The sequence below is a fragment of the Taeniopygia guttata genome, chromosome 1A (assembly GCF_048771995.1).
Source record: "Taeniopygia guttata chromosome 1A, bTaeGut7.mat, whole genome shotgun sequence".
NCBI lineage: Eukaryota > Metazoa > Chordata > Aves > Passeriformes > Estrildidae > Taeniopygia > Taeniopygia guttata.
The window spans coordinates 47,398,991-47,423,776 of record NC_133025.1 but is presented as its reverse complement, the minus strand read 5'-3'; the positions used below and the strand labels follow the sequence as shown (position 1 = coordinate 47,423,776).

The 24,786-nt window shown below is 38.9% G+C and overlaps 1 protein-coding gene across 2 annotated transcripts in view; it reads right to left on the bottom strand.

Annotated features, from left to right (window-relative positions):
• Positions 1-24,428, bottom strand: part of UBN2 (ubinuclein 2) — a 52,780-nt gene extending 28,352 nt beyond the window's left edge. The window contains exons 1-6 of one of the 2 annotated variants that reach the window (XM_012569094.5): positions 23,198-24,428; positions 19,028-19,120; positions 13,276-13,377; positions 4,440-4,577; positions 3,099-3,211; positions 1,573-2,071 (exon numbers count right to left, since the gene is read on the bottom strand). In XM_012569094.5, coding sequence (XP_012424548.4) covers positions 1,573-2,071; positions 3,099-3,211; positions 4,440-4,577; positions 13,276-13,377; positions 19,028-19,120; positions 23,198-23,617 — 1,365 coding nt within the window. In that variant the 5' untranslated portion in view covers positions 23,618-24,428. The remainder of the gene's footprint in view (positions 1-1,572; positions 2,072-3,098; positions 3,212-4,439; positions 4,578-13,275; positions 13,378-19,027; positions 19,121-23,197) is intronic. The other variant, XM_072923338.1, reaches the window with a different exon arrangement.
• Positions 24,429-24,786: the final 358 nt, after the last annotated feature.

The following is a 24,786-nucleotide window of genomic DNA, read 5'->3' as shown; positions in this document are numbered from 1 at the left end:
TATTTTTTTAATCTTGATATACTATATCCATCCATAGAGAATAGGCTTCTTCCTACAGCTTTACAAACTTTTCTTTGTGCTAAAGAGATCTAAAGCTGTGAGAGTCTGGTAAATATTTAACAATATTCTTTCATTTTTAGTACTTTTTAGAAGATGTCTGATTGCAATTTAGAGAAGGTATGGAAGTAGCAATCTTTAAGTCAACATACAGTCTAGTGATTCCCCAAGCATAAACTTCTCTGCTTAGCCAGGAAGCTTTCAGAAGACACTGTCAAAAATGGAAGAGTTCCCAGCTGGTCTAGAGGAAGGTATCCCTGCCCACAGCAGTGGGATTGGAGAGGATGATCTTAAAAGGTCCTTCCAACCCAAAGCACTTTATGATTCTATGAGGAGTTACGTTTTCCAAGAGCCACTGAATTAAAGATGCCTCCCAACTGGTTTGGGATTGTTATACAGAGAAGCAATGTCAAAAAACTTGGGGTAGGTCACTAACGCTTCCTGAATTTTGACCTAATCCATTTCTGCACTTTTGCTAGAAGCTTATTGTTGATTCATAGCAAAATTAACCTGCATACTGAAAGGCAGACAGAAGCTCCTTCACTTCAGTAAATATTAATTCCATGGCTGTATTTAGCTTGGTATGTTTAAAAATAAGTAAGAAAACTAGAAGACACTTTTACAGGTAAGAGCAAAGCAAGCTCTGCAATTGTTTAAATGATTTTCTTTTTGTCCAAAAAAGGAAGTAAGTTTTGAAAAAAGCAGTTAACTATGAGTAAAGAAAAGCTACACTTTATACTAAATAAGGAAAAGCTGCACTTTATTCTAAGTAAGGAAAAGCTTTAATATCATAATCTGAACAAGCAACAAATTTATTCTCAATTTAGGATAACATCCATAACGGAAACAAGGAATATGTAACACCTTAATAGCTCTGATCCCTTTCAATAACTTACTGGAATATTCATAACTTGTTAATTTAACATTTTTCATCCCATTTTTGAGGATCTCAGATTCCATTCTAACCTTCCAGAAGAACAATTCTGTTTTGTGGTTGGTTGGTTTTTGTCTTGTAGTTGGGTGGTGGTTTCTGGTTGTGGTGGATTTTTTCACTTGTTTTTTGGTTTTTTTTTTTTTTGTTTTTTTTTTTTTCCAACTGGCAAGTTAAAGTCAAAAAACCAATACATGGATTTTTAAGCTGCAGTCATATTTCAGGTAACCTCCTCCAAAGTAAGAAAATACCCATTCAATTTAATATTTAAGTTAAAATAACACTGGTATTTCCATTATGGAGAAAAACCCATAAATAAATGAACATTACAAGTTATCGTACACAGAAGATTTAGAAAACCCTGCTTCCACTGTGAAACAAACACTGCTAAAATAATTGACCTGCATAATTTCTGTCCGTTTTCATCTGAATATAAACACAGCCTTTAAGATTGCCATTAACATCAATTCTTCATTTCTAAAGTTTCAGCCAGCAATTCAAGGATGACACTCAAGGTCCTAAGTGTTCTTCCTTGTTCTCTCAGGTTCTTGAATGTAATCCACTACCAGTGAATTCATACTTACTGTTCGAAGGTCTCCAATGCGCTTTTCAAGTAGCATAGGCAGACCTTCTGGGAGGGCAGGCACCTGCTTGGGTGTCATGACCTGAGAGGTGTAGGTTGCCTGAGTGACATTTCCATTCTCTCCTGACAGTTCAGACCCCGGGCTGCCATCAGAAGTGCCATCAAGCAACTTGTCAAAGTCAATGTCTCCCAGCATCTCCAGGGCACTTTCAGTTTCTTGCAGGAGCTCAGGTTCATTTGTGCTACCAAAAATGGAGAGGACAGGATCATTGATCCTAAGATTCAAGTCAGAGATATCATTTCCTGCACTGAGAGAGGAGGAAGGAATTTTACTAGGGGTAGAGGTTGCAACAGTCACTGGAGATTTTGGACTAGGTTCCTTCTTCCTCATGGCTTCCTTCTCTTTTTGAAATTTACGGATCATGGCAGCCAGAGAGAGCGAATCTTTATATAATTTCTTTTTCTTCTTCTCAGACTTGTGTGAATTTAAGGCCATTACTCTGTAGAGGAAAGAAATCTTTCATTAGCATGTGACTTTTGAGGCCTTAGTAACCTTTAACAACACAACTCAAAGTTTAGTACAATTAAAATTTATCAGGGGGAAGAAGCAAGTACTTCCTGCTTGCATCTTCAGACCATTTTATCAATTACCGTAAACCTTAGGCAGTCATGTGTTTACACGTTCACCAACTGATTTGTTAAGTTTTATACACATTAAGGCAAAGTTTATTTCATTTTGACTTCTCAATTTAATTATGGAGAAGTTGGCACAAGTGTTAAAACTAACAGCAGATTTACAATACTAAAATACTTAAATTTGCTTCTCAAGACTGCTTAATAGTGGCAGGTTGCCTGCACAGCATATACATTAAAATTCTTTTCATTGTTAAAAAAATTTAAATGCAGGCTCAAAATCTGTATTTTACTTAGTTTAAACTGAGAATTTTCTACCAATTTGTCACCTTGATGAAAAATGAGGTCAATAAATTTTCAATATTCAATGTGAATATTCACAGTAAGACAGCCTCCATCCTCTGAACAATAGTTTTCTAGTAGCCACCTAATCTAGTCCCACCATCTTAATCTTTCTATGCTAGCCTCAGAATTCAGTACAAAGTCAGTAAGAAATATGTAGAAGAATAATTAAACTGTATTTACAGCTTTACAGATGAGAAACAGAGATAAGAAGAAAATTATTTTTCATTAGAAGATGCAATTCCTAGTGCTAGTTTAGATGTTGGGTAGGTCAATAATGCTTTATGCTATTCATAATACTCAAAATTTATTTTCTGTGATCTGTCTTTCCTTAGTATTCCTTGTTCAAAGTTTCAGGGGATAAAAATTTAGTCTGTAGGACTGAGTCATACAAAAGTCTCATACAAATTCTGGAACAAAATCTATAAGCTATTAATTACAATATAAAAGCACAATATTCAAAAGAGCTGTAATGATCTTGCTATTGCATACAACCTCAAAGCCAAGCCTCAAATATAATTCAAGAGTTCTTACCAAGAAAAAGAAACCTACCCCAACTGCTTAGGAACTTTCATTTTCCGAGGCTTCTTCTCCTTTTCTGTCCCTTCATCTTTTCGCTTGCGTTTCTTCATTCCACGATCCTCACTTTCTTTCAACTTTGCTATCTAGAAAAGAGATCAAATAAAGGACAATGATTCTTCACCTAAAACACTTCTACAGCAAGAAACATTCAGTTTTCTTTACTCTTTCCAATTCAGAGCCAGGAAAAACACCTCAATGTGTGTAAAGGCAAATGGTATGATGGATTCCTAGCAGCAACTGAAGTTACTGACAAGTGTTAATCATGAATTGTTTTCAAACAGTTAGGAAATTTAGAGTTTTCAGTAAGAGAAATATTCTAAGGTACATGTACACTGCTGCCCAGCCAGTATGGCCAATGGCTACCTTGGAAGATGGAATTTCTGCACCTTCTTGTGCTACTGAAGTTTCATTGCTGATGATGAAGCTGCCCATTATGAAACATCTTTGCTGCTCAATACAGGCCACCTGCCTCGCCTCCCCTCCCCTGCCGATCCTTATATTATCTGAGGGTGCAGGGCAGGGAAACAGAAAGCCTTCAGATTGTGCAAGTGTTAGCCAGCAACAGGCAAAATTCTGTAGTTATCAACATCATTTTAGTCACAAATCTAAACCATAGCATCATACAGGCTGCTAGAAAGAACATTATCTGCATCCCAGTGAGAGTCAATACAAGAACCTTAAAATTAAGAGTTATAGAGCAGGAAAGGACACCAAGAAGAACTAAGTTCTCAGAAATGGCATGCAACTTGTTCATGCCATAGTGCAATTATGTTTGCATTGACTGTAACTCCTCAAAGTTTATAGAATAGCATGCTGTTTGGAAAGATTGTGTATATAATTTTAATATAGCTATTCTTATCAACTGAGTTTATTTTAACAGGTATTTTGATTTAAAATATGGTTAAACCAAATTAGTTAAATTTGGTTTAAAATTCTCACAGTTAGGAACAATTTCAAATCATGAAAACTTGCAAAATCATTAAGAGCAGTATTGATGAGTTTAAGGTCTAATCTTGTATAATAAAATTCTTACAGAATTACAAAATCATCTGTCAGTTCAAGATGGGTGAACACAACTTGTCAGGCTGCCTAAACAGATGCTTAGTCTTACAAGACTAGACAGCCTGCAGACATTCTGAGTTAGTTACTGAATGCGAGTACATGAACCACAAAACAGAAGATGCAATAAAACAGTACCATGCATCATTCTGCTTTTGGACTCTTCATCTGAGCCATTCTAAGTGTATCAAATATTTCAAATGTCCACCTAGCTTCTATTTCTGTTTAAAAGCCTTAATTAAAATCACTCACTTTAGTTGGTCTATGCTTTTTGTCTTCTGCAAAGTCTTCATCCTCTGATTCAGATGCCTGGCGAAACTGCAGCGTGCCAGTGTTGATATAAAACCCTCCATATTTGGTTGTCAGGGATGCAGGAACCAATTCATCATACTAGGTAGGAAAAGGAAGAAGAACTTATTAGCATTTCTTAATAAACTAAACATGTATTTCATTCACCAGTCCCTATACATAAAAATATATATACCAATTCACAGCACAGCTTGCTAGAATAGAAACAGGACAGCAATTCTATAGAAAATTAACTCGCTGAAGCACAGAACATTAATATTACAGAGTATCCTTTCAACAAAATGCCCTTTTTAAACAAAAAGGCAACATTACAGCATTAAAACCTACTGCTTTCTCAAGGCAACTCACCACAGTGCCCTGCTCAAAACCCTACTTCTTTTAAAAAGTCCTGAAATTTTATTTGATAAAAATGCTATCACAGACATGACAAACTTAACCTCAGTGTCTGTAACCTTTTTTCCAATTTTAGATGTTTAATACAACATTGCCTCTTAAACAAATATCACAATACCAGGACTTTCTTCATTTGAAGGCAAACATTCTCACTTTGTTCAGACAATTTTAGAACCACAAGATGTTTCAAACTCTATCAACAGTTTATTTTGAAAAGTACTTAGTATTTATGAAGAAATTTCCAAGTTAGCATTATAAAGCTGAATCTCAAAAATATTGGAATCCAAAGACATAGAAAAAGTGGTCAATAATCAGTATAGAGGACGACAATATCCACTGTATTATTACATGGAACCTCCTTGCCATATAAAATATACTGAAGACAAAATGGTTTAAGAACTGAAAAGTCCAGGCTACCAGAGACTTTTAGATAGGAAGAGGAGTTATTAAGGAAAGTAAAACAGTAAATATGTACTTCAACAATGAAGCTGAGAAAAGAGCCTGAACTGGAGGCCTACCCAGGGATTTAATCTGAATAAGTAGTTAGAAACATCCCTGACTCATACCCTTTTATCTTCCTGGAACAGAGAACTTCACAAGCAGTACAAAAAGACAAAATGGGAAAAGTGGTGACAGCATTTATAAAGTACCCTAAGATTATTTGAAATGCTAGTACAAGAAAGTGAGAGAATCTATTAACTGAACAAAATGAAAGTGAAGTGGCTCAATAGTGGACTTGTCATCCATCTTAAAAGAACAGGAGTACCATGCAAAATAAAATAGAGAGTGGAGGTTGTAGAAGAATTTCAGAAAACTCATGTTTTTTCCACAGCTCTCAGAACCAGCTTCATTAGGCGCAAGGAAAATAAAAGTAAAGAAAAGAAATTATTATCCACAGTGCATAACAGACACAGCAGACATTTCCCATTTGAGCTGACGGGGGTAAACTGAATTAGCAAGGGTGGGGCTGTAAAGGATCAAAACTGAAGAACCCAGTAGTTGCCAGGTTAGAAGGAAAAGGCATTCAGTCAAAGCTGGTACTATTATCATAGGAAGCAAAATCCAACACAGAAAAGACTGAGATGCAGACCAGTACAGGAAGGCCTGGGTAACACACAAGTAAGGATTAAAGACAGTCCACAAATGAGGAATCATGAATCATATGAATCACAGCAAATTATCTGAATTATCAACCTGCTGTGTGGCACAGATCCACTGGAACAAGGCAACAAGAAAGGCAGAATTAAATTAATATACAGAGTGAATGTGTTCCGTAACAGTCAACAGGCAAGTAAGATCAGCAAGATGTGGATGTATAACTAAGCAGTTGAGGTTTCAACAGCTTCTGTTAAGCACTATGAATTTAGTCAGATCTTCAAAGACCTTTCTGATATCTAGCTCCTCTTAACCCTTGAGTAAGACTACTTTTCTTTACCAAAATCTGTTTTAGTCCTGAACCTATTGAACAAGGTATAACTTTTAACTCAATGTTGTATTTTAGACATAGGGGTCTGCAGACTACAGTGTAGCTAGTACACCCCCCTTTGAGCTAAGCTTACTATTTTCTAGTGCCCTAACTAAACAGAAAACGAGTATACTTGTATAAGGTATTAGTAACAGAGATTAGTCATCATTTTGAAGTGCTTCCAGAACTCTCAGTTAAAGGAAACATGGCTCTTGCAAATTCTAAACCTTCTTTCGAATTGTTTTCAAGACATTTGCTTTAAAGTATTCTTTTCTGCATATGAAATCACACAATTTATCTTATGAACAAAAATAAGTTTAAAGCCCTTTACAGTGTTCTGTTCTTCCTTACACATTTCAAGGGTGAATTAAAAAATCTCAGACCTACAAAGAGACAGGGCTTGACTAACTCCTGTGAACACACGTTTGCCCTAAGACTGATTATGGAATCATCTTGTAGGTAACAAAATAAGACTGATAGACTGTCTGACAATCTGAAAAGCAGGTTCATATGTAAGTTATTTTAAGCTATTGTCCTTGAGCTACATTACTACACTTTTAGTGTCCTTAATCTAATTAAAAGTTTTGGTATGAAAAAAATTAGTTTTTTAACAAGTAAGTTAACTGGTTTCAACTTCATCACTATACCAAGAACAGTGAATTTTTATGGATTATACCAATTTAGTTCTGAAATCCAGACCCACAGCAGTATCTTATATTAATATTGTCTACTCCTGAGTCCACACATTTTGACCACAATCCTCAGATATTCTACTGTGATCCTTCTCCTCATTCACCTCCCTTCCAGATAATAACCTCCAAAGGTACACAAGTGAAAAAGTTTTTAAACACTTCTGTACTAAGTCTTGGAAATGAGATTTAGTGCAAACATGTCTAAATGGTTTAACAAATGCAGCTTGTTATTATTTGTTGTGTAACAGATAATACTCAGCTAAAACATAAGCAGGGATAATTTTTGTACCTTGCTTAGTTTCTTTTTGAGGTAGGTCTAACCAGCTTGGGGTGGAAGGAACTGTTCAGTTGATATTGAATCATCAGTAGCCCACTGAATAAAGGCCAAGCTACTGAAATTATGTCAAATACTGTTCCTTCAGTGAAATGGACTAAATATCTACACAGCTCACTACACACTTCAGGATACTTCAAAAAGAGAGTTAGTTGATCTCTATGCTTCTTCAAGATGCAAAGAACTGAAATGCACTATTTGGCTTTGCCATCCTTTAAGGCTAAGTTTTCAAAAAGAACACATAACTACCTTTCCAAACTGCAGTATAACAGAACCTACAAGGAAATCTTGGACAAGGTTAAGGGGAAACAATGCATTGCTTTGCTAATCCAAGGAGACATCAAAAAGCAAGCACAAAGTTTTCCTGTGATAAAGAAGACTTCTCTTCCAAAATGCACAGGTAAATTGGCAGGTTGGCTTGTTTTTCTTTTAACCCTGGGGAAAAGGACAGCCAGCAGAGCACAGAAGAAAAAAGCATAAGAGATTATAAAAGATATAATACTTGGCCCAGGGTAGTCTCATAGGAGAATCTTAGTTTAGTAGTCAGGATATCATAAGCCATCAGCCCACCGGAGCACCTTGAGAGAAGTACCAACACACATCTATTTCCTGTTTCGTTCCCATCTCGACCAACACCTTTTATATCTTTCCACCAGCCACCAGAGCTAGGCTATTGGCTTAAGTGACCTTCACTTCAGAGATTACATTCTTATCATCTTGAAAACATTTCAGCTGAAGTTATAAAATGTATGACCAGTCATGTGACCACTTATCTGTACAACTCAATTCTTTCAGAGCTTGAGCTCTGACCTGACCCACAATTAAAATCTAGTTCAGCGTTAAATAATTATGTAATGTATTACTTAATCTTTCCAGGTTTAACATTACAGAACTACTAGAAGATTCTGTAGAAAAATACTTACACTTTCATTTTCCCCTCATTTAACACGAAGAGCAGATTTTCCATATGTGACACTTAAGACAAATGCTCTTAGCAAAGATCTGTTATTCCAGCATGTTATAAACCTCCCTTTGCATTACATTAGTAATCATATTGTTTGTGTATTTTTCAGGAAACACTTAGGTTCATTGTACTGCCTACACAAATAAATCTTCTCAAAGAATAGCTGATCCTAGGTCATGATCTACCCCTCTAGTAGCTCAGATTACTTTGAAAAGTGATTCTGTGCTCTTCAAAACATTAAATCGAGCAAAATACAGGATGTTGCTACAACCATTATTATTTCCTTCTCCTACAAATTTAAAGAGTGGTACTACATAGGCCAGATACAAGTCTCAGGTGTTTTCAAGAACCTATGCAGGTGCTAAATTTTCAGTTTATTCAGTTTATTCTTATTCTCGCCTAAAGAAGGGTATGCCTTTTTGCAGAAGAAGCACAAAAACATCACTATTGCTTTAACAAACATCAGACGTGTTCAGCAAATTCAACTACCTTTGTTCCTCTAGCCATTTTGGTTCTTGTATCTACTTCTTGCATCTGTATCTATTGGTTTGATATTTCACGTTATACCTAGACTTATTTTGGGGTGAGGAAGATAAAAAGCCAGGAATCTACAAATTGAAACTTGTCCTTGTACTCACTTGAATGCATAGGCTATGTCAGGGGCCAGCTGTCAGGCATCCCCTGAAGACATGCAGGAAGCGTGCACAACGCGTTATTAAAGGTGACACGGTGCGCTCAGCTAAGTGAGCACTATTCCCCAAACACACAACTTCCAAGCCTGGGCAAAGTGACAATGAACAAGGAAGACAGTACTAATATAAATACACCAATCCAGAGCCAATGAAACAGCTGGCAACTCAACCTCTTAAAAATAGAAGCTTTAATGCACCCTCATGTATTCAGTGTGGATGAGGTTTGCAACTGAGGTCTACAAAGGCAGCGTTTTCCAAATGAAAAATGCCACAGTGTTCAACTTCTCTCAATACACCATGAAAATATTTTTAATAATGGATCCTATGGAGTGTTCCTCTGTAAAAGCCTCTAACATTTGCAGGTTGATAACTTGGTTGCTTTGTTAGGTTTTTTTAAGAGAGAGTCATCTTTTTAAAACAACAACACTCCTCTCCATAGATAGCACAAAACAAACTCTTTGGAGCAGAAAGAATGAGCAAACAGTACCAAGTTGGCCTGGAACTACATCTGGCCCAGAATCTCACAAAAATGGTAAAAATTTCCATTAACACACTGAGCTGCCATTCCCGGAAGAGATACTATCCTTGCTGGGAAAAAGTTTCTCAGATATTCCAGAGTTTTGCCCAAGATAACCTTACTGATAATCCATCAGCTTCAGGTTTTAGGGGCAAGCCAGGGTAGGAGAAAACAGGATATTAAATCTAGCATACCTTTTTAAGTCTGAAGAATACAATAGGAGGACAAATTTATCCTGGAAACATGTGAAAACTGTATTTCATGACACAGAATTTTTGCAGAGACCAAGCCCTTAAATTATGGAAAGTATTCTAGGGAACTCAGATAGAAACAGAACAATGCTTTTAATAGTGTGTCCAGAATTACTAAAACCAACACAAAATCTTTGAAAGGTTTTCTTTACAGATGATTTGAGCTCTTGAGGCAAGATGTAGCTAAAGAAAAAGTAAGATCTTGCTTTTAGCTGAAGTACCTGTTTTGGAGAAAATTTCCATGTATGAGAGACCATTGATACGCTGGTATTCTCTAGTGACCAGCACAGGACTTTTATGTCAGTGTTTAGAAGGCTACTATGGAACTATGAATATAACAGACTAGATCAAATATTTACACAGGGGCCTGGGTGTCTGAAGAACTGAACTGCCTGCTTCCCACTCCTCTTGGCATTCACATTTAGCTTCAATTCCTGCCAGTATGGGTACCTAGTATCACTGCTTCAAAAAACGCTGCTTATAGATTTGTAGGTCAACACTTCTTTTTCTACATTCATCTACTTGAAATAAAGGAAGTTTTTGGTATGGATATCTAAGCCTTGTTACCTTCAAATAAGAGAAAACAGCATACATTTTCATTAACACCATGTATTACTTTAAATTCCCTCTTCTGTATTGCATAACAGAAAGCCCAGAAAGCACTGTGTTCCCTTGCAGTCTCTACCTATATAAAGCTTACATTGACAGGAAAGTATTCAACCAACCAAATAATCAGAGATTATCACAAGAGCAAGTAATCAGTCGGATCTGGGTGGACATTCATGTGTGTGCAGGAAAAATAGACTGGGTGAAAAATTCTACAGGAATTCCACTCCATAAAGAATGTAGTTCTGGGCAGCTTACACTACAGCAAAACCTATTTTCAACATCAAAGCATGGAAACACTGACTAGAGGCAGCTTTCTCTACAGGTTATAGACATTTTGTATAGGTCCATTAAGATAAGCAAATATTAGGACTTGCCACCAGGCTAACCCCTATAGAGCAGTTAGAAACAATAGTAAACTGGTTGTGATTTACTCTTTTACTGGAATTATCACAATCCACTGACTACAGTCAAAGTGCTCAACCCAAGAACAGCTGCTCACATAGATTTCCTGCATGCCTGCAAATGCATTTACCTCAAAATCAGTTTTTAAAAGGAAAGTATCTCTAAAGCCATGGAATAAATCTGTTTCAGTGCCAAAGAGCTCAGTATTTCTTTCACAATTGTGACAAGAAAAAGGACTAAAATTTTTTTTCAAGCTAATCCTGGAGCAATTCAAGAAGCACTCATTCACTTTTCAAGTGCTTGTGCCCAGGATATTACACCTTTTTGTGTGTAAGAAAGTGTGTCTTCTAAGAAGTAGTCCAGGGCCTGGCTCTAACACATCTCAGGGTACATGGCAATTTTATAGCTGGCCATACAGAAGATGAGCAAGCCAGACATGTAGATTTTCTTTCTGAACACTTCTCTTGTATCCAAGGCAGAATGATGGAATTAGAGGTTTTGTTGAACTTCAACTCCTACATTACAGAACCCTTAAGCTCTACAACAATGTGGACTGCAGCTGGCCCACTATATATTTTTCTTCTTTTCTATATTAAAACAGGGATAAAAGCAAAATAAAGATGGTCTCTCACTAGTCCGTATTTGTAACACGGACACGAGGCATAATGATTTGTTGAGGAGAGCAATCTTTAGAGAATACACCATTACTCCCCAATAGCTTCCACAGCTAGGACATGATGCAACCATCTGGTCCTCCAACAACTGCCTTTTGTACATTTTGCAAGGACTCTGGCAAGAGATAGAAGTAAATGCTCCTGCAAATCTATCAGATCTGCTGCTGGTAACACCACCAGTGCTGGAAAGAGGCACAGTATGCTAAGTATTAATACAGCAGACTTGTACTTTGACAGAGACCCGTGCTATGAGTATTGCCAGTGCTCCAAATCTCGTATCAGATCTGTGATAGGTCACAGCAAATCCAGGAAAACCTAGCTAGAACTTGGGTTGGGTATCATAACATTTTAAAAGCGAAGATGATGAACTTAAGCAATAGTGAGAAACCAGATAAACCTATAGGCTCAAGTGGTTTCTCAGCAGAAATGAAGCACATCTGCTCCTACCAAGCTAGAGACCAGAATCCGACCTTTGGAAAAGACATATGAAGGCTTAGATCCCAATATTGTTCCAGCAGCACAACCAGAAGTTGTGAGATAATGATAGAACAATTTAATATTGGCAGGTTCAAGTTTCTAGACAAAGAAAAATGACAAACTAATATAAGTTACAGTAAGCACCTTACAGCAAGCTCTCTCTCCACAAAACTTCAGTCCTGCTTCAAAAACTACCAATGCACACAGATAACCTCAGCCTGCTATGCACTGTGGTTTACTGCTCAACTTCTGCTGAAAAGGGTATCAGCTCTGCAGACACTTTCTGTGCGCCTCACACAGGTCGCAGGACTACTCATTACAACATCGACATGCTTAAAACTTCACAGCTCTTTACTGTAAAGTTTTAGAATTTAAATAAAAGCTTGACATAATGCATGCTAAGCAATGCACTTATGTGCTCTTCTTACTCTTTTCTTGCAACTCCTTTTCATAATCTTTCCTCTCCCACACAGAATTCTAGCCCACTCCTTCTTACAGCAGATCACTGCTGTTTTGTCCAGTGTCGCTCAGCACTGGAAGAAATTGAAGGCTGGCAAGTGACAACTCTTTTTTTTTTTTTTTTTTACTTGACTAAATTGTACACATACTTCTTTCTGACATTTAATAAGGAAGAATTATAGGAGATTTCTGAGCTTTTAGATAATCCACTTTTTTTCCCAGGCTTTTTTCTCATTTTCATAATTTTATATATCACCTCCAAGATATCTTCAAATGCCCTCTTATAAACCTTCTGATATCTCTCATACTGCCTGCACCAAACGAATACCTTTTTCTTCTACCTCAAGATGTGTTTTCATTTCTAAATTATATTCAAAGTAAGCAGTAATATCCTGCTGTTTAACCTGTTTTATCTCAAATTTTTCAGACATATTCAATGTTTAGAATAACCATCCTATTTTTACTGGTTTTTAAGAGGAAAATAGCTTCCTGATCTAATGTAGGAAATCTAATGCCAGTAACCCACTAATAATACTGAGAGCTAGTACAAGAAACAAAACAGAGCCAGTGTAATTTCAGTCAACAGTAAATCAAGCATACAAATAAAAACATTTTAATTTCTATATCTGGAAAACTATTTGATCTAGGAGTAGCTTTCTTAATTCTTTGGTGCATAATATCTTGAGTAAGACTACAAATACAGTAATTCATTGGTTTCCCAAAACAGTATGCCCTTTGCATTCGCATCAGTTATAGACAGGTACAAAGTATTTTCCCATAACTTTCTTCTGTACTGGAAATACAAAGCATTGCCTCATGATTTCTTGCTGCTGTGCTGAAGCTTACTTACCGCTTCAGAATTATCAATGAAAGGGTCCGTCTCGTCGTAGCCGTAACCTATATCGATCAGATCCTGCAGGCGATCTTTCCGATGTTTGTGGGGCTTGCCACCCTGAAGACAAAGCAAGTGTTACATCACTTAGGAAACAAGAAAGCAATGTACTAAAACCTATAAAACATAAGGCATTGTAGGAATAGTAATTCAATGAATTAGCAGTTTTGCTTTCTCAAATGCTTCCTTGAAGACGGTCTAGACGACTAATGAAAATTTCCACACAGATGCATTCTGGCAAATGTGCCTCACCAGAATCATCCCTGAAAGGCAGTCACTAGCTACTTTTTTCTGCAAGACCAAGATCTTCCTATCATTTCCTATTTAGAGATGTTTTCCTGTACTATGATTTTAAAGTATAGTGATTGGACTGCTAATGATAGAAGGGCTGGGATAGTTTAGAAAGTGTTGAGTTTTTCAGTATGTCACAGTGTCATTACAAATGAAAATAATGATAGCCTAGAGTTCATTAAAGTGTTTCCCTACACAAGATGGATTAATTCTCTGTAGTACATAAAAAGTTGAATCTTAAAACATAAAATGTTACTTGAAATATTACTCAAAACCATAAACTGCATCAAAAACTATGGATGGGTTCACTTATCTCCAGGAGACAGTAAAATTAATTTTAATCTGCCAGTATTCTTTTCATGTGGAAATTTCATTGTTAAGTCAAGTAAAGACTCGCAGCCAGCTCAAATATTCAGGCAATCTAAACTTAAAGTTACACAAAAATCTTCTTAGGATCTAAGACCTAGTTTCCTACTTTTCTAGCTCACATATATTGTCAAAATCATCAATAAAAGTATTAAAAGATAAAATTCTTGAAAAAGCACTACCCTCATTACAATGGTAACTTTCATGAATTCAAGACTTGCTCCTGAAACTTCTCTGCCTGCACCCTACAGTTCTGAGCATTCTTAGAGCAAGTCAGTCTTTCTAGCTGTGACATCCAAGTATCACAGTCCACTAGTTACTATGAGAATGCAGACACTGTTCAAAGGCAGTTTCACCCCTGCTCTTTTATGAGAGGTGTAGGCGTCTCAACACCACCATTTTAACAACATTTTGAGAACATACAAGTTTGTGACAAAGTAAAGCATGTGCTCTTGCAAGCAAACAGGAATCTCTCACATATACTTAAATAAACAAATGCAATAGTCCTAGGAGAAAAACCTCAAAAGTAAATTCAGCTTCTAATTCACATTTCCAAGTTACATTTGAAGCTAAGTATTCCTATCAGTCCTTTAATCTCCTACAATCACTCATCTGGAAATAGATCTCAATGACTGCGCATTTCCAAAACATGTGGTACTTAAAAAAAAAACAACAAAGTTTGCATGAGATGGATGAGAGAAGAAAAAGTAAGTTAGAAAAGGCAGCACTTAAGAATTCTGATTAAACTCCAGTGCAAAAGCTTATATAATTCATGATTCTGACTTAGGTGTCAGCAGGCTAAGAATGCTTCATAAACCATACCTCACCTGTACTGATCTTACTAATGTGTAATGCAATCCATCTCTGTACTACATATATCTTGCTAGTAACCATCAACATTCTTGTTTGCCAGTCTAAAATCTTTTTGCAGCAATAGTTATCCTCTGATTCTATGATTTCAGTATAATAAAAGGGCAATAAATTTTTTTTTTAAATTTCCAATACATTCTGACTACCTGATAGTCAGAAAACCAGATATGGAACAAAAGTAGCAACAAAAGTCTTATAATAGCTGAATGAACAAAAGCAGTCTTAAAATAGTACCTGTACTCAGACATATGAAAATATCTGAAAATATACACACACAACACTGTGTGTATAATTAAGAGATTTTCCCTCAGGCCTGGCTCTAACCAGTTCTGTTTAAGGAACTGTGTTGAGATTTCATATGATCACGATGTTAAAGATGCAAGAGTACAGCAGAAGAATGAAGGGATTATCTGTGTCAGTATCCACCATGCAGCACCTCAGGGAAATTTTATGACTGCAGCTTTCCTCCAACCTTTTTGTCCCAGAACATAAGTAGTCACAATACTAGAGCACATTAAGGAGCCTAGTTCCTGAAGCTGCAAATACTACTCATGCAAGTATCCAAAAAAGCCAAAGATGACTTTAAGATATTAACTGTGTCATTCAACCTTGCATTTAAACAACCTTTGCTCACCAGGACTAAAAGGTAGGTGGCAAATAAAATGCCAATACCTGAAGAATCTTGAAGAGAAGAATCTATAAACCAATAAACCTGATCTTTATGGTGGATAAGTTAATAAAAGCTATAAACAACAGAATCAGCAGGCACAAGAATATACAGAGCAAGAAGAAATGTTGGTAGAAGAAAGTATTTGAAATTCTTTTAAAATGTTCCAAACATCTTTAAAAACAAGAAACTGTCATGAAATAAGGAAGATCCACTTAAACTGATGTCTGATCTACAGCTAGGAAAGAAAAGGTAAGAATAGGTATCTCATTCTGGCAAAGAGTGACCAGCAAAATTATTATGGAGAGCAGGTAAAGAGCTGGGGAAGGACAGGGGTCTAAGATGACAATTCATTGAGGGAAGTAAAGGAAAAAGAAAACAACTGAAGAATCACTGAAAGATCTTACAGTTGCTCTGAAATTAGTATGATAAATAGGCAGTTAAATTCAGCATCAATAGAGCAAGGTAATCCACATAAACTAAGTACAACCTAACCAAAAAGAAAAAAAAAACAAAAAAAACCAGCATGTTGCAAATTTGTTATGCTGCTCAGGTGCTCAGGAACCAGTGGAGTTGTTAGGCACAGTTCAGACATCTGCTTAATCAAGAATGGTCCAAAAAAAAAAAAAAAAAGAGTTGGGACTTATTAAAAAAAAAAGGAACAGAGAACCACACCAGAAGTCATCATTATAACACTGACAAATCAGGGCATCATACCATTAATATCCTTTCATTAAAAAAAAACTATTAGAACAAAAAAGAGAACAGTAAGCCAACAAATATGTTTAAATGTAAGAAACACCACTTCCATACAATAACAATGTTAAGACACTACAGCTGGAGAACTAAAGGGCTGGATTTAGATGATAACGTCAAAATTGCATGCAATGTGCAGAAGAACTGGAAGTGTTTCTTTGTTTCTTGCAATACAGAAACTATGGAGCACTATAGGAACTCATCAGGTTTAAACACTGCATTTTTATATGACAGTCAGCATGATACTCCAGTGCTGGGGAACACAAATACGGTAACGATGTGGTAGATTCCAGGCAGAAAGCTTTAAAAAGATTAAACATGTGACTTTTGGCTTTGAGAGAAATTAAGATACAACAGAGACTGCCAGACAGGCACAGTGAAGTAATATCAATGAACACTTGCTCTATTATACTTTCAAGGATGGGGTTCCACTAGTGTCAGAGACTATGGTACCATCCATTAGATGGATCTTCGTTTTGATCCAAGTTCTTACATATGTACAATATTGTCCAAGGTTCAGTATCATGTGCTCACAATAGCGTTTGATTTTATCTAGAGAGTAACAGCAATCAAAACAATGAAATTGGGAACCCTTCAGAGCAGATTTTTTATGCTGATGTTTAGTATGTGCAGCAATTACAGAAGAGTTCTGAATAATCAAGTAAACAAATGGTATGTTATGCATTTCATTTTACGAAAATATACTTTTTCATAGGTTTTCCTTAGTATCTGCAAAATATATCAAAGAGTGTACTGATTCAGTTATGAGTACAGAAATTTATCTGAGAAGAAGTAAAAAGTCTTGTTCAAGGCAGACCGTTCTTCATGCATCAAATTTTCCAGAAGTACGGCCACATGTTACGATTAAAACCAACATTTGACTATTTTAAACAGATACCTTAAATAAGTCATACCTAATTAAAGGAGGATATAGTACTTCCTGCAAGCCTTTTGCAGGAAGAAAAAAAAAACCTTTTTTTTCCTCATACAACCACTGATTACAGTTACTGCAAAGCACTGTTATGGAGTGTTACAGTGTAACTCCAGCTAAGAATAGTATCCTGCAGCTGGTCATTCACTTGAGGAGAAAGGGTATCGACCACACTGGATCCCTGCTCCACTTCAAGCTATGCAGTGAATGTGTCACCACAAGAGGCAGAACATGACTGGATGCTGTCAGAATATGAGCAATTGTACTGGGTCAGCGTTCAGAGATGTGATTCTTCTGAGCACGCATGGCAAGTAGAGACTAATGGTTCTTATACTGGAAGAGAAAGGATAGGGAGTTTCTAACACAAGGAATCTTAATCCCTCATCACCCTTCATGCTTAGTGGTCCTAACCTAGTAAGTGGTTCTTTATATAGAAGGCAAGTGCATCTTCACACAAATTTAAACTGTTGAAAATTGCAATTTTTTGTTACCTACTGCTTTCTAATGGCTAAAAGCATCTATTCACCCCTTTCTGTGACCACTGAACATTGAACTGTGGTTTTCTTAAGTCTAGTAGCATTTTTTGTCCATAAATGTACAGGTTCAGCTTTGATGGATGCATAAACATATATGTAAAATTAGACTGCTTCCACTACCACTCCCTCCTACATATATTGCTTTACATACTTCCACTGACTTTCATCAACTGTAGTTAAGCAACTTCTTTCAGACATTATAAAATCCTTAACACTTTAATAGCAGAAATGAGTTTTCTAAAATAGTGTGATTGAAACATTTTGCTCTCACATTCAAAAAATTATCTCTAATTCAAATTAAAAGCAAACAGCATTTTGGAACAGCCTTCTCAATTCATATTGGATTCTCTCAATCTCTACAAAAGATGAGAATGATTATTTTCAGTTTAAGAGTTGATTTCATTATGTATCACAGCTAACATACCTTGAAATAATACATAGACTGAGCACTTGGAAAAATCTGCCCTTGCCAGAAAAAAAAAACCAAAAACACAACAAGTCAGACAAAAAAGATTTTAATATGTATATTAATAGCAGAAGATATAAATGACTGCTCTTGTTTTCCTTCTTTATTATTGAGGTGTTCTATTAGTAATCCAGAATATCAACATGCCTCAGCATGATGATGAGCTCTGATTGCCAGCTCAGACTTAATCACCCAACCCTACCCGTATGAATTCCTAAAGACCTGTTTGGGTGTGGTTTTTGTCAACATTTTCTGATTTCTACCTTCATTTACTAGTGAAAGGCTCTTTATGTTGCTAGCTAGTGTTGTTAAAGTCACTCACACTACAGTTTCAGAAGCCAGTAGAGTATCTTTAGGCAATTGGCAGCTACCAGACATTCATTGAGCAATGATTTACTATTTAACAAATAACTTCCTGTGGAAACATCCCAACTAGTCAGGACATCGAGATTCATCAGTATTTAGCCCAAAGTGAAGACCTGTTCAATGGTGCACAATAGCATTACATAAAAATTGCTTCCTCCAGCACACCATGGAGTATGAATATTGACCTGCATCTATTTCCAAGATTACCAAGACTATTCTTTTCCAAGAATAGCTTCGCAAGCTATAACATCTATAGACAAATCTATTTAGCAGACTTGTCTGATAGGCTTGTGGCAGCTTCAGGGTACTTAAATGAAATACTGTGAGACAGTCATCACTGAAATGTACAGAAGTCATTTGACACTACATTAGCAATCCCATTCAGGAAAAAAAAAAAACCAACAACATCATCTGTTATCACTATTAAATATTTGTATTTTTAACAAAGTGCAGGAACTCACATATTTTGCCTCAAACTTCTTGGCAAGCATTTCTACTTCATGTCGTTCACGTTGTTCATCATTATATGGATCCTCTAAATGAACCGATTTCTTCTGAAAAATGCAAAAGTTACATGTTCATTCCATAAGAAACAGAGTGCATCTCAAAACCTATTAAATGTCAAAAAACAATACTATGATGACTATAATCTCTAAAAATTACTTTGATCATTGAATTACCATCTAGCTACTTTTCTTCTGATGACAACAAAACCAGAAGAATTAAGATAAATACTCAGATTTGTATTTTCCCAAGCATCCCACAACAACCTCAACTAAAAGTCTAAGCATAAGAGAGAATTATGGCCATTTGAGGTTAGAAGAAACTCTCTCTAATCACAACTCCTTTTCACCTCTGCTTCCACTCGCTGGCCCCTCTAACAGCTGTTATGATTCTTCTAGATACAACAGACAGGATGTACATGGTATGTTAACCAGGAAGGAAGCAGCCAGACTAAAAAGCTCAGTAAATTATAACCATAATTAAAATAAGTCTTTTATTTAAAGAAAAAAATTACAGTGCAAGAGTTAATTTCAGTACTCATAACTACGTTAACCACAAAAGAGACTTAATATTCCAGCTATACATACAAGGAGGGAGTAGCCCCTTACTTTTTTTGCTGTTTTTTAGAAAAGTGGTTTTCACCGAGATAAAGTCAATGAACAGGGTATACATAGTGCTTTTGCTTTTTTCACTAAGTGATGGCAGGAAAACAGGGCTGCCCTCCTTCAAACTGGAGTTCACATAAATACAGTAATTGCCAGAAAGGGGAAGGTATTAGGATGCTAAAACACGATGGAATGGAATTCCATTTTTCAGCACTTTATGGATGGCAACTAATTTTACTGCACATGGACTACTCACCAATGAATAAATGAAGATTTATGAAGAATAAAAAAAACTTAGCTCAGAAAAGCATGATCCTTCCTCCAGAATATAAAAAGCCAATATATTGACTAAATGATGACCAAACCAGCTCATTAGCATCAAGACCAATGTAATGAGGAAAGTAAGCTAAGCAAAACTGCAAACACCACATAATTATAATACATTTTCCAGACTGAGTATTTGCAGAAAAAATTAATAGAGGCTATAATTACTCCTAAAACATAAATTAAAGCCACTTACTTATTTCCTGCAGGCATAATTAAATATAAAATACTGCTCAATTCATGAAACACCATTTTCTCTACTTTTAGCAGGGAAAAGGTATTCCTCATCTTCTGCTAGGCATATGTGGCTTTTTTTCTAACTGTGAAAGGAGAAAAGGTTGAGCCTAAAGATCAATAAAACTTAGTACTTAAGTGTTAATTTGCCTTTCTCCATCAAACACTCAAAGCCGACTATCAATTTGTTTAGTTAAATGTACTGCAAACTCAAATTCAATCAAATTTTAGTTTTGACTGTTGCTAAGGGATAGATGGCTCTCAAACTAAGATATTACTACTTCAGCACCTTTGGAGCCTGTTCGACAAGCCAACTTGAGCTTCTGGCTCATCCACTTTGACTTGGGTTTTATGCACCAAGCCTCAGTCACCCCAAAAGAAATGGGAGCGCACTTTCACTTCCACCAGCATTTAAGAGGCAAATAAACCCTTCAACTACACACACTTATTACTCACATTCAAAACTTTACATAATTCTTCCCAGAAGATGAACTCTACATACAACCCTATCCAAGGATGTTGTCTTTATCAAGGCAAGAAAGGACAAGGACAGCACAAGTTTTTAAAATAAATATTTCCACTAGCTTCTGATTCAGCATAGGAACCTAATTTTGGAATTTAAAAAAAACACAGAAGTTGCACTGCGAAATCAGTTTTGGGATTCTCTATCACTTCATTATTATATAACCACTATTATCATGGTCTGTTAAAGGCATATTTGAAGTTATGCCTGTGCATCAGTGCTTGCCTTCCTCTGGAGAACTTTTCTTGGTTGCTACAGTTCCAAGAATACTACAAGATAGAAAGACGAGCTCCTGACTTTGTAATGTTAAATTTTATCGGGAAATGTTATAAAAAAGTTGAGCAACTTCTTATAAGGGAGGAGTCAACAATAGCTTTCAGAAAACCAAATCAATCTTCACCCCTACAAAAAATCTGCATAGTAAAGTAACTGAACTGTTAATTTTAAATTAAAACATTACTAAAACAACAAATTTTGAAATCTAAAACTCCACTTAAAAACATAAAATTAACTACCAATTAGTTACTACCTACTTGGAAAAAGCAAATCTCAAGATTTCAAATCTTCCCTAATATTAGAGTAGCTTTTCTAGGTTCTACCATATAACAAGCAAGAAATTTAACTGACAGGCTAAGTATACATCAGGTTTTAAACATGAGTAAAAGTTCAGAATCACTTTAAAAGGATCCTAATTTATGACACTCTTTTACATAGTAAACCACCTGATTATTCCACAACCCAGTAACAGAAGTGCCATTATGATCCATTCATTTTAATTTGGACTCTATAGGGCTGAAAAATATACAAAGTTTCTTATAAAGCATTACTATCACTGTCTCTACTATAAAAGCAGTTTCTGATCTCAGTTGTACCAAAATTCCTTAAATCAATGCTCTCCCACCCCCAGAAGACATGGAATTTGCATCAGAACTACATCAGAAAGAGCCCGTTTTCCCCGAGTATGTGATTAAGATATTGGCAACCTTCAGAATAAAAGGCAGTTATGGAACTGGGAGCCGCCAAAGGGAAAAGTCAGCCTTCAAGTACTGAACCACTTCTAAACACTAACACAATTTTCACCTTCACGGAACTGCTCAGAAAGATCGCACTTCAGAGAGAAGCATGATTATGCTACACTAATTCTGAGGAGTCAAAACTGGCACTGTTTGCCCACAACAGCTGTAGGACAGGATGAACAGAAGGAACTTTTTAACTTGCATGACAAGATCTGAGGGATTAAAATCAGCCACTGATTTTTCTGCCTTCCACATTTGAACACAATCCAGTGTGTATATCTCTCCTACAGCAGAAAAAGTGAGCAGCCTGCTAAGTATAGTTACAGCGCCGTCATCGCCTAGAAACGCTTTGGTTCAGAAGAAAAGTTTCAACCGTATTCAAGTTTGTGCTGGATATAAAAATTCTATGGCAGTACCAGTACTGGTATTTGATACTTGCTTTTATCACCAGATCTACCACAACCTTCTAAGTAGTAGTTACTCACTTGCCCTCTGCCTCTTCCAGCAAGAGACAAGCTTTCTCTAAAACTGTGTACTGGATTAAAGAGAAGCCACAACTATTTAAATCAAGTACAACTTCGGTCAACTAAGAATGAGCAGCTCAAGTGTAACAGGCTTAAGGACATGCGTCTCTCCTTCCTACTTGGAAGAGTGGGCCCTGTTGATTGACTAACGCTGCTAAAGTTGTCTGCAGGAGTTTTAGCCTTAAAGAAACAAGGTAATTCAAGCATCAAACACTTTCTGCTTAGGAGAAATAAGCAAAGAAAGAACACTTTGGTTTTTTCCCTTGAATTAAGTTCTCAACACTTACAGGTGTGGTTACCGGTTCAACATTAACTCTCATTTATCGCTGTCCCCTCCAAGACTACAAAAACTCCTCTCCAAGTCTGCTAATGATCATGTACTGCTTGTCGAGGCTTATAGTAGAGCCGGGCTTTCTTTATTTACCTGCACACAGCCTAGGGACAACCCGGAATACAGACCGGCGTGCTCAGTTTCGTCCAGCTGCCGGCAAAGGTCTCCCAGGACGGGAGGATGAAACACCTCTCCGGGCAGGGAAGGGGAACGGCAGGGAGGTGAGCCGGGGTAAACGGGACACAAGACAGTGTAACTCCTCCGCCACAGCCTGCAGCAAAGGCCAGGAGCCCTTGGGTAGCTCAGGAACAAGTGGGAAGCCTCCCCTTCCCCCCACGGGCACAGGCGCAGCCACAGCACCAGGAGGAGCCCGAAGCGACAGCAAGGCAGCCGGACTTCCCTCCAGGACGCTGCCCCTCCCGCCGTACCGGGACCACCCTGGAGTAGCAAGGGGTAACAGATAACACTATCGGCAAGGTCGGGGCCGCCGGCAGCCCAGAGGAGGAGGAAGCGCGGCGGGGCCCGTGCCGGCGGGAGGAGAGGGAAGAAGGGGAAGGGGAGGTCCCGTACCCGCGAGTCCCCGCACAGCAGCAGCTCCGGGTAGCTGAACTCCACGCAGCCCTCCTCGGTGGGGTCCTTCAGCACCACCTCCAGGCGGACCGTCTGGCGGAGCGGGAGCGCCTCCCGCGGCGGCGGCGGCTCCTGCCGCCCGCTCTGGCGCGGCGGTGGCGGCAGCGGCGGCGGCTCGGGCCGTGGGGGCTCCCGCTGCGGTGGCTGCTCGGGCCGGCCGGGGTCGCGGGGCGGCTCCGGGCGGGCAGCGCTGTCGCTGGGCGGCTCGTGCGGCGGCGGTTCCGGCGGTGGCGCCTCACGGCCCGCCGGAGGTGGCTCCGGGTCGCGGCCCGCCGGCTCTCGCTCCAGCGCCGGGCTCTCGCCCTCGCGGCGCCGCACGGGTGACAGGCTAATGAACGGCACCCGGCGCGGCTCCGCCATCCTCCGCTGCCACCCCCCCCCCTCCCCGCCCGCCGTCCGCCGGCCCCCGCCTCACACGTTCGGTGACACCGCTCTCCGCGCTCCCTCCCACCGGCCCCGGCTCCTCCCTCTCCCTCCTCCTCGCTCCGCCGCCCGGTCGGAGCTACCCCTACGTTCTCCTCGCCGCCCCCGCCATCTTGGCGCCCCCCCACATAAATAGAGCAGCCCCGCAGCCCGCGCAGGCGCAACCTAGCCCGTGTCGCTGCTGTTATTGCTCAGCTTCCCCCGGACGTCAGCGCGGCCGCCGCCGCCCACGCGCCACGGGCGCCGGGCCCGCCCCCGGTTGCCGGGGCGATGCGCACGCCGCGACCGCCGACCGCCGCCGCCTGCAGCCGCGGGGACTGCGCAGCGCTGTCCTCCTGGGGCAGCGCGGGCAGGCTGCGGGGCCGCGGGCCCGCTGACGGGAAGGTCCGCTCAGGTCCTTAGAAGCCGGCTGCGGGTCAGTCACCAGAGAAAAGCCACCCGTGCGGGGAGAGCGGCCGTTCCCAGCCTGAACGGCGCGGACGCCCCGTGTCTCGGTAGCATCAGCCCACGCCGAGTGGAACAGCAGAGGACGTCGGGGTTTTACAAAACCGTGCCTATGGCGGTGTTGATCGCAGCTTGTTCCTACAGAAAAGCAGCCGCTGCCCGGGGTGCCGGTCTGCCCTCGGCGGCAGGGAGCTTGTTCAGCGGCCATGCCTGATCTGTAGAGCACCAGCTCTGGCTGCAGGCAGCAGTTGTGTCTTGTTGGGAAAGAGCTGTTGGAGAGAGAGAGGAGACGACGCGAGGAAGGCAGGGTTTGAGCAACAGCGAGACTTCCCTCAAGAGCAGGAGCCGCCTGCAAATACTGCAAGTGTTTCAGTCTGTCACCACCTACTTTGACAGACTGATGGCTGGTATTTCCAGCTGGAGGTATGCCACCAAGGCAATATGAAGTTTCAGGAAGCTTATGAACATCATGAGTATTGTATCCTCTAGCTTCATGGGAGCAGTGAAAAAGACATTACCATTTTGGGGGCATTTTTTAGTCACGGAAATAGTAGGTAGAAGTGGGTCTATTATCTTTTTTTAAAAAGTACTCATGCAAAGCAAACAATTTACAGCTATTATTTTGCATAATGATAAAAGACTATTCTGTGCATCACATTACT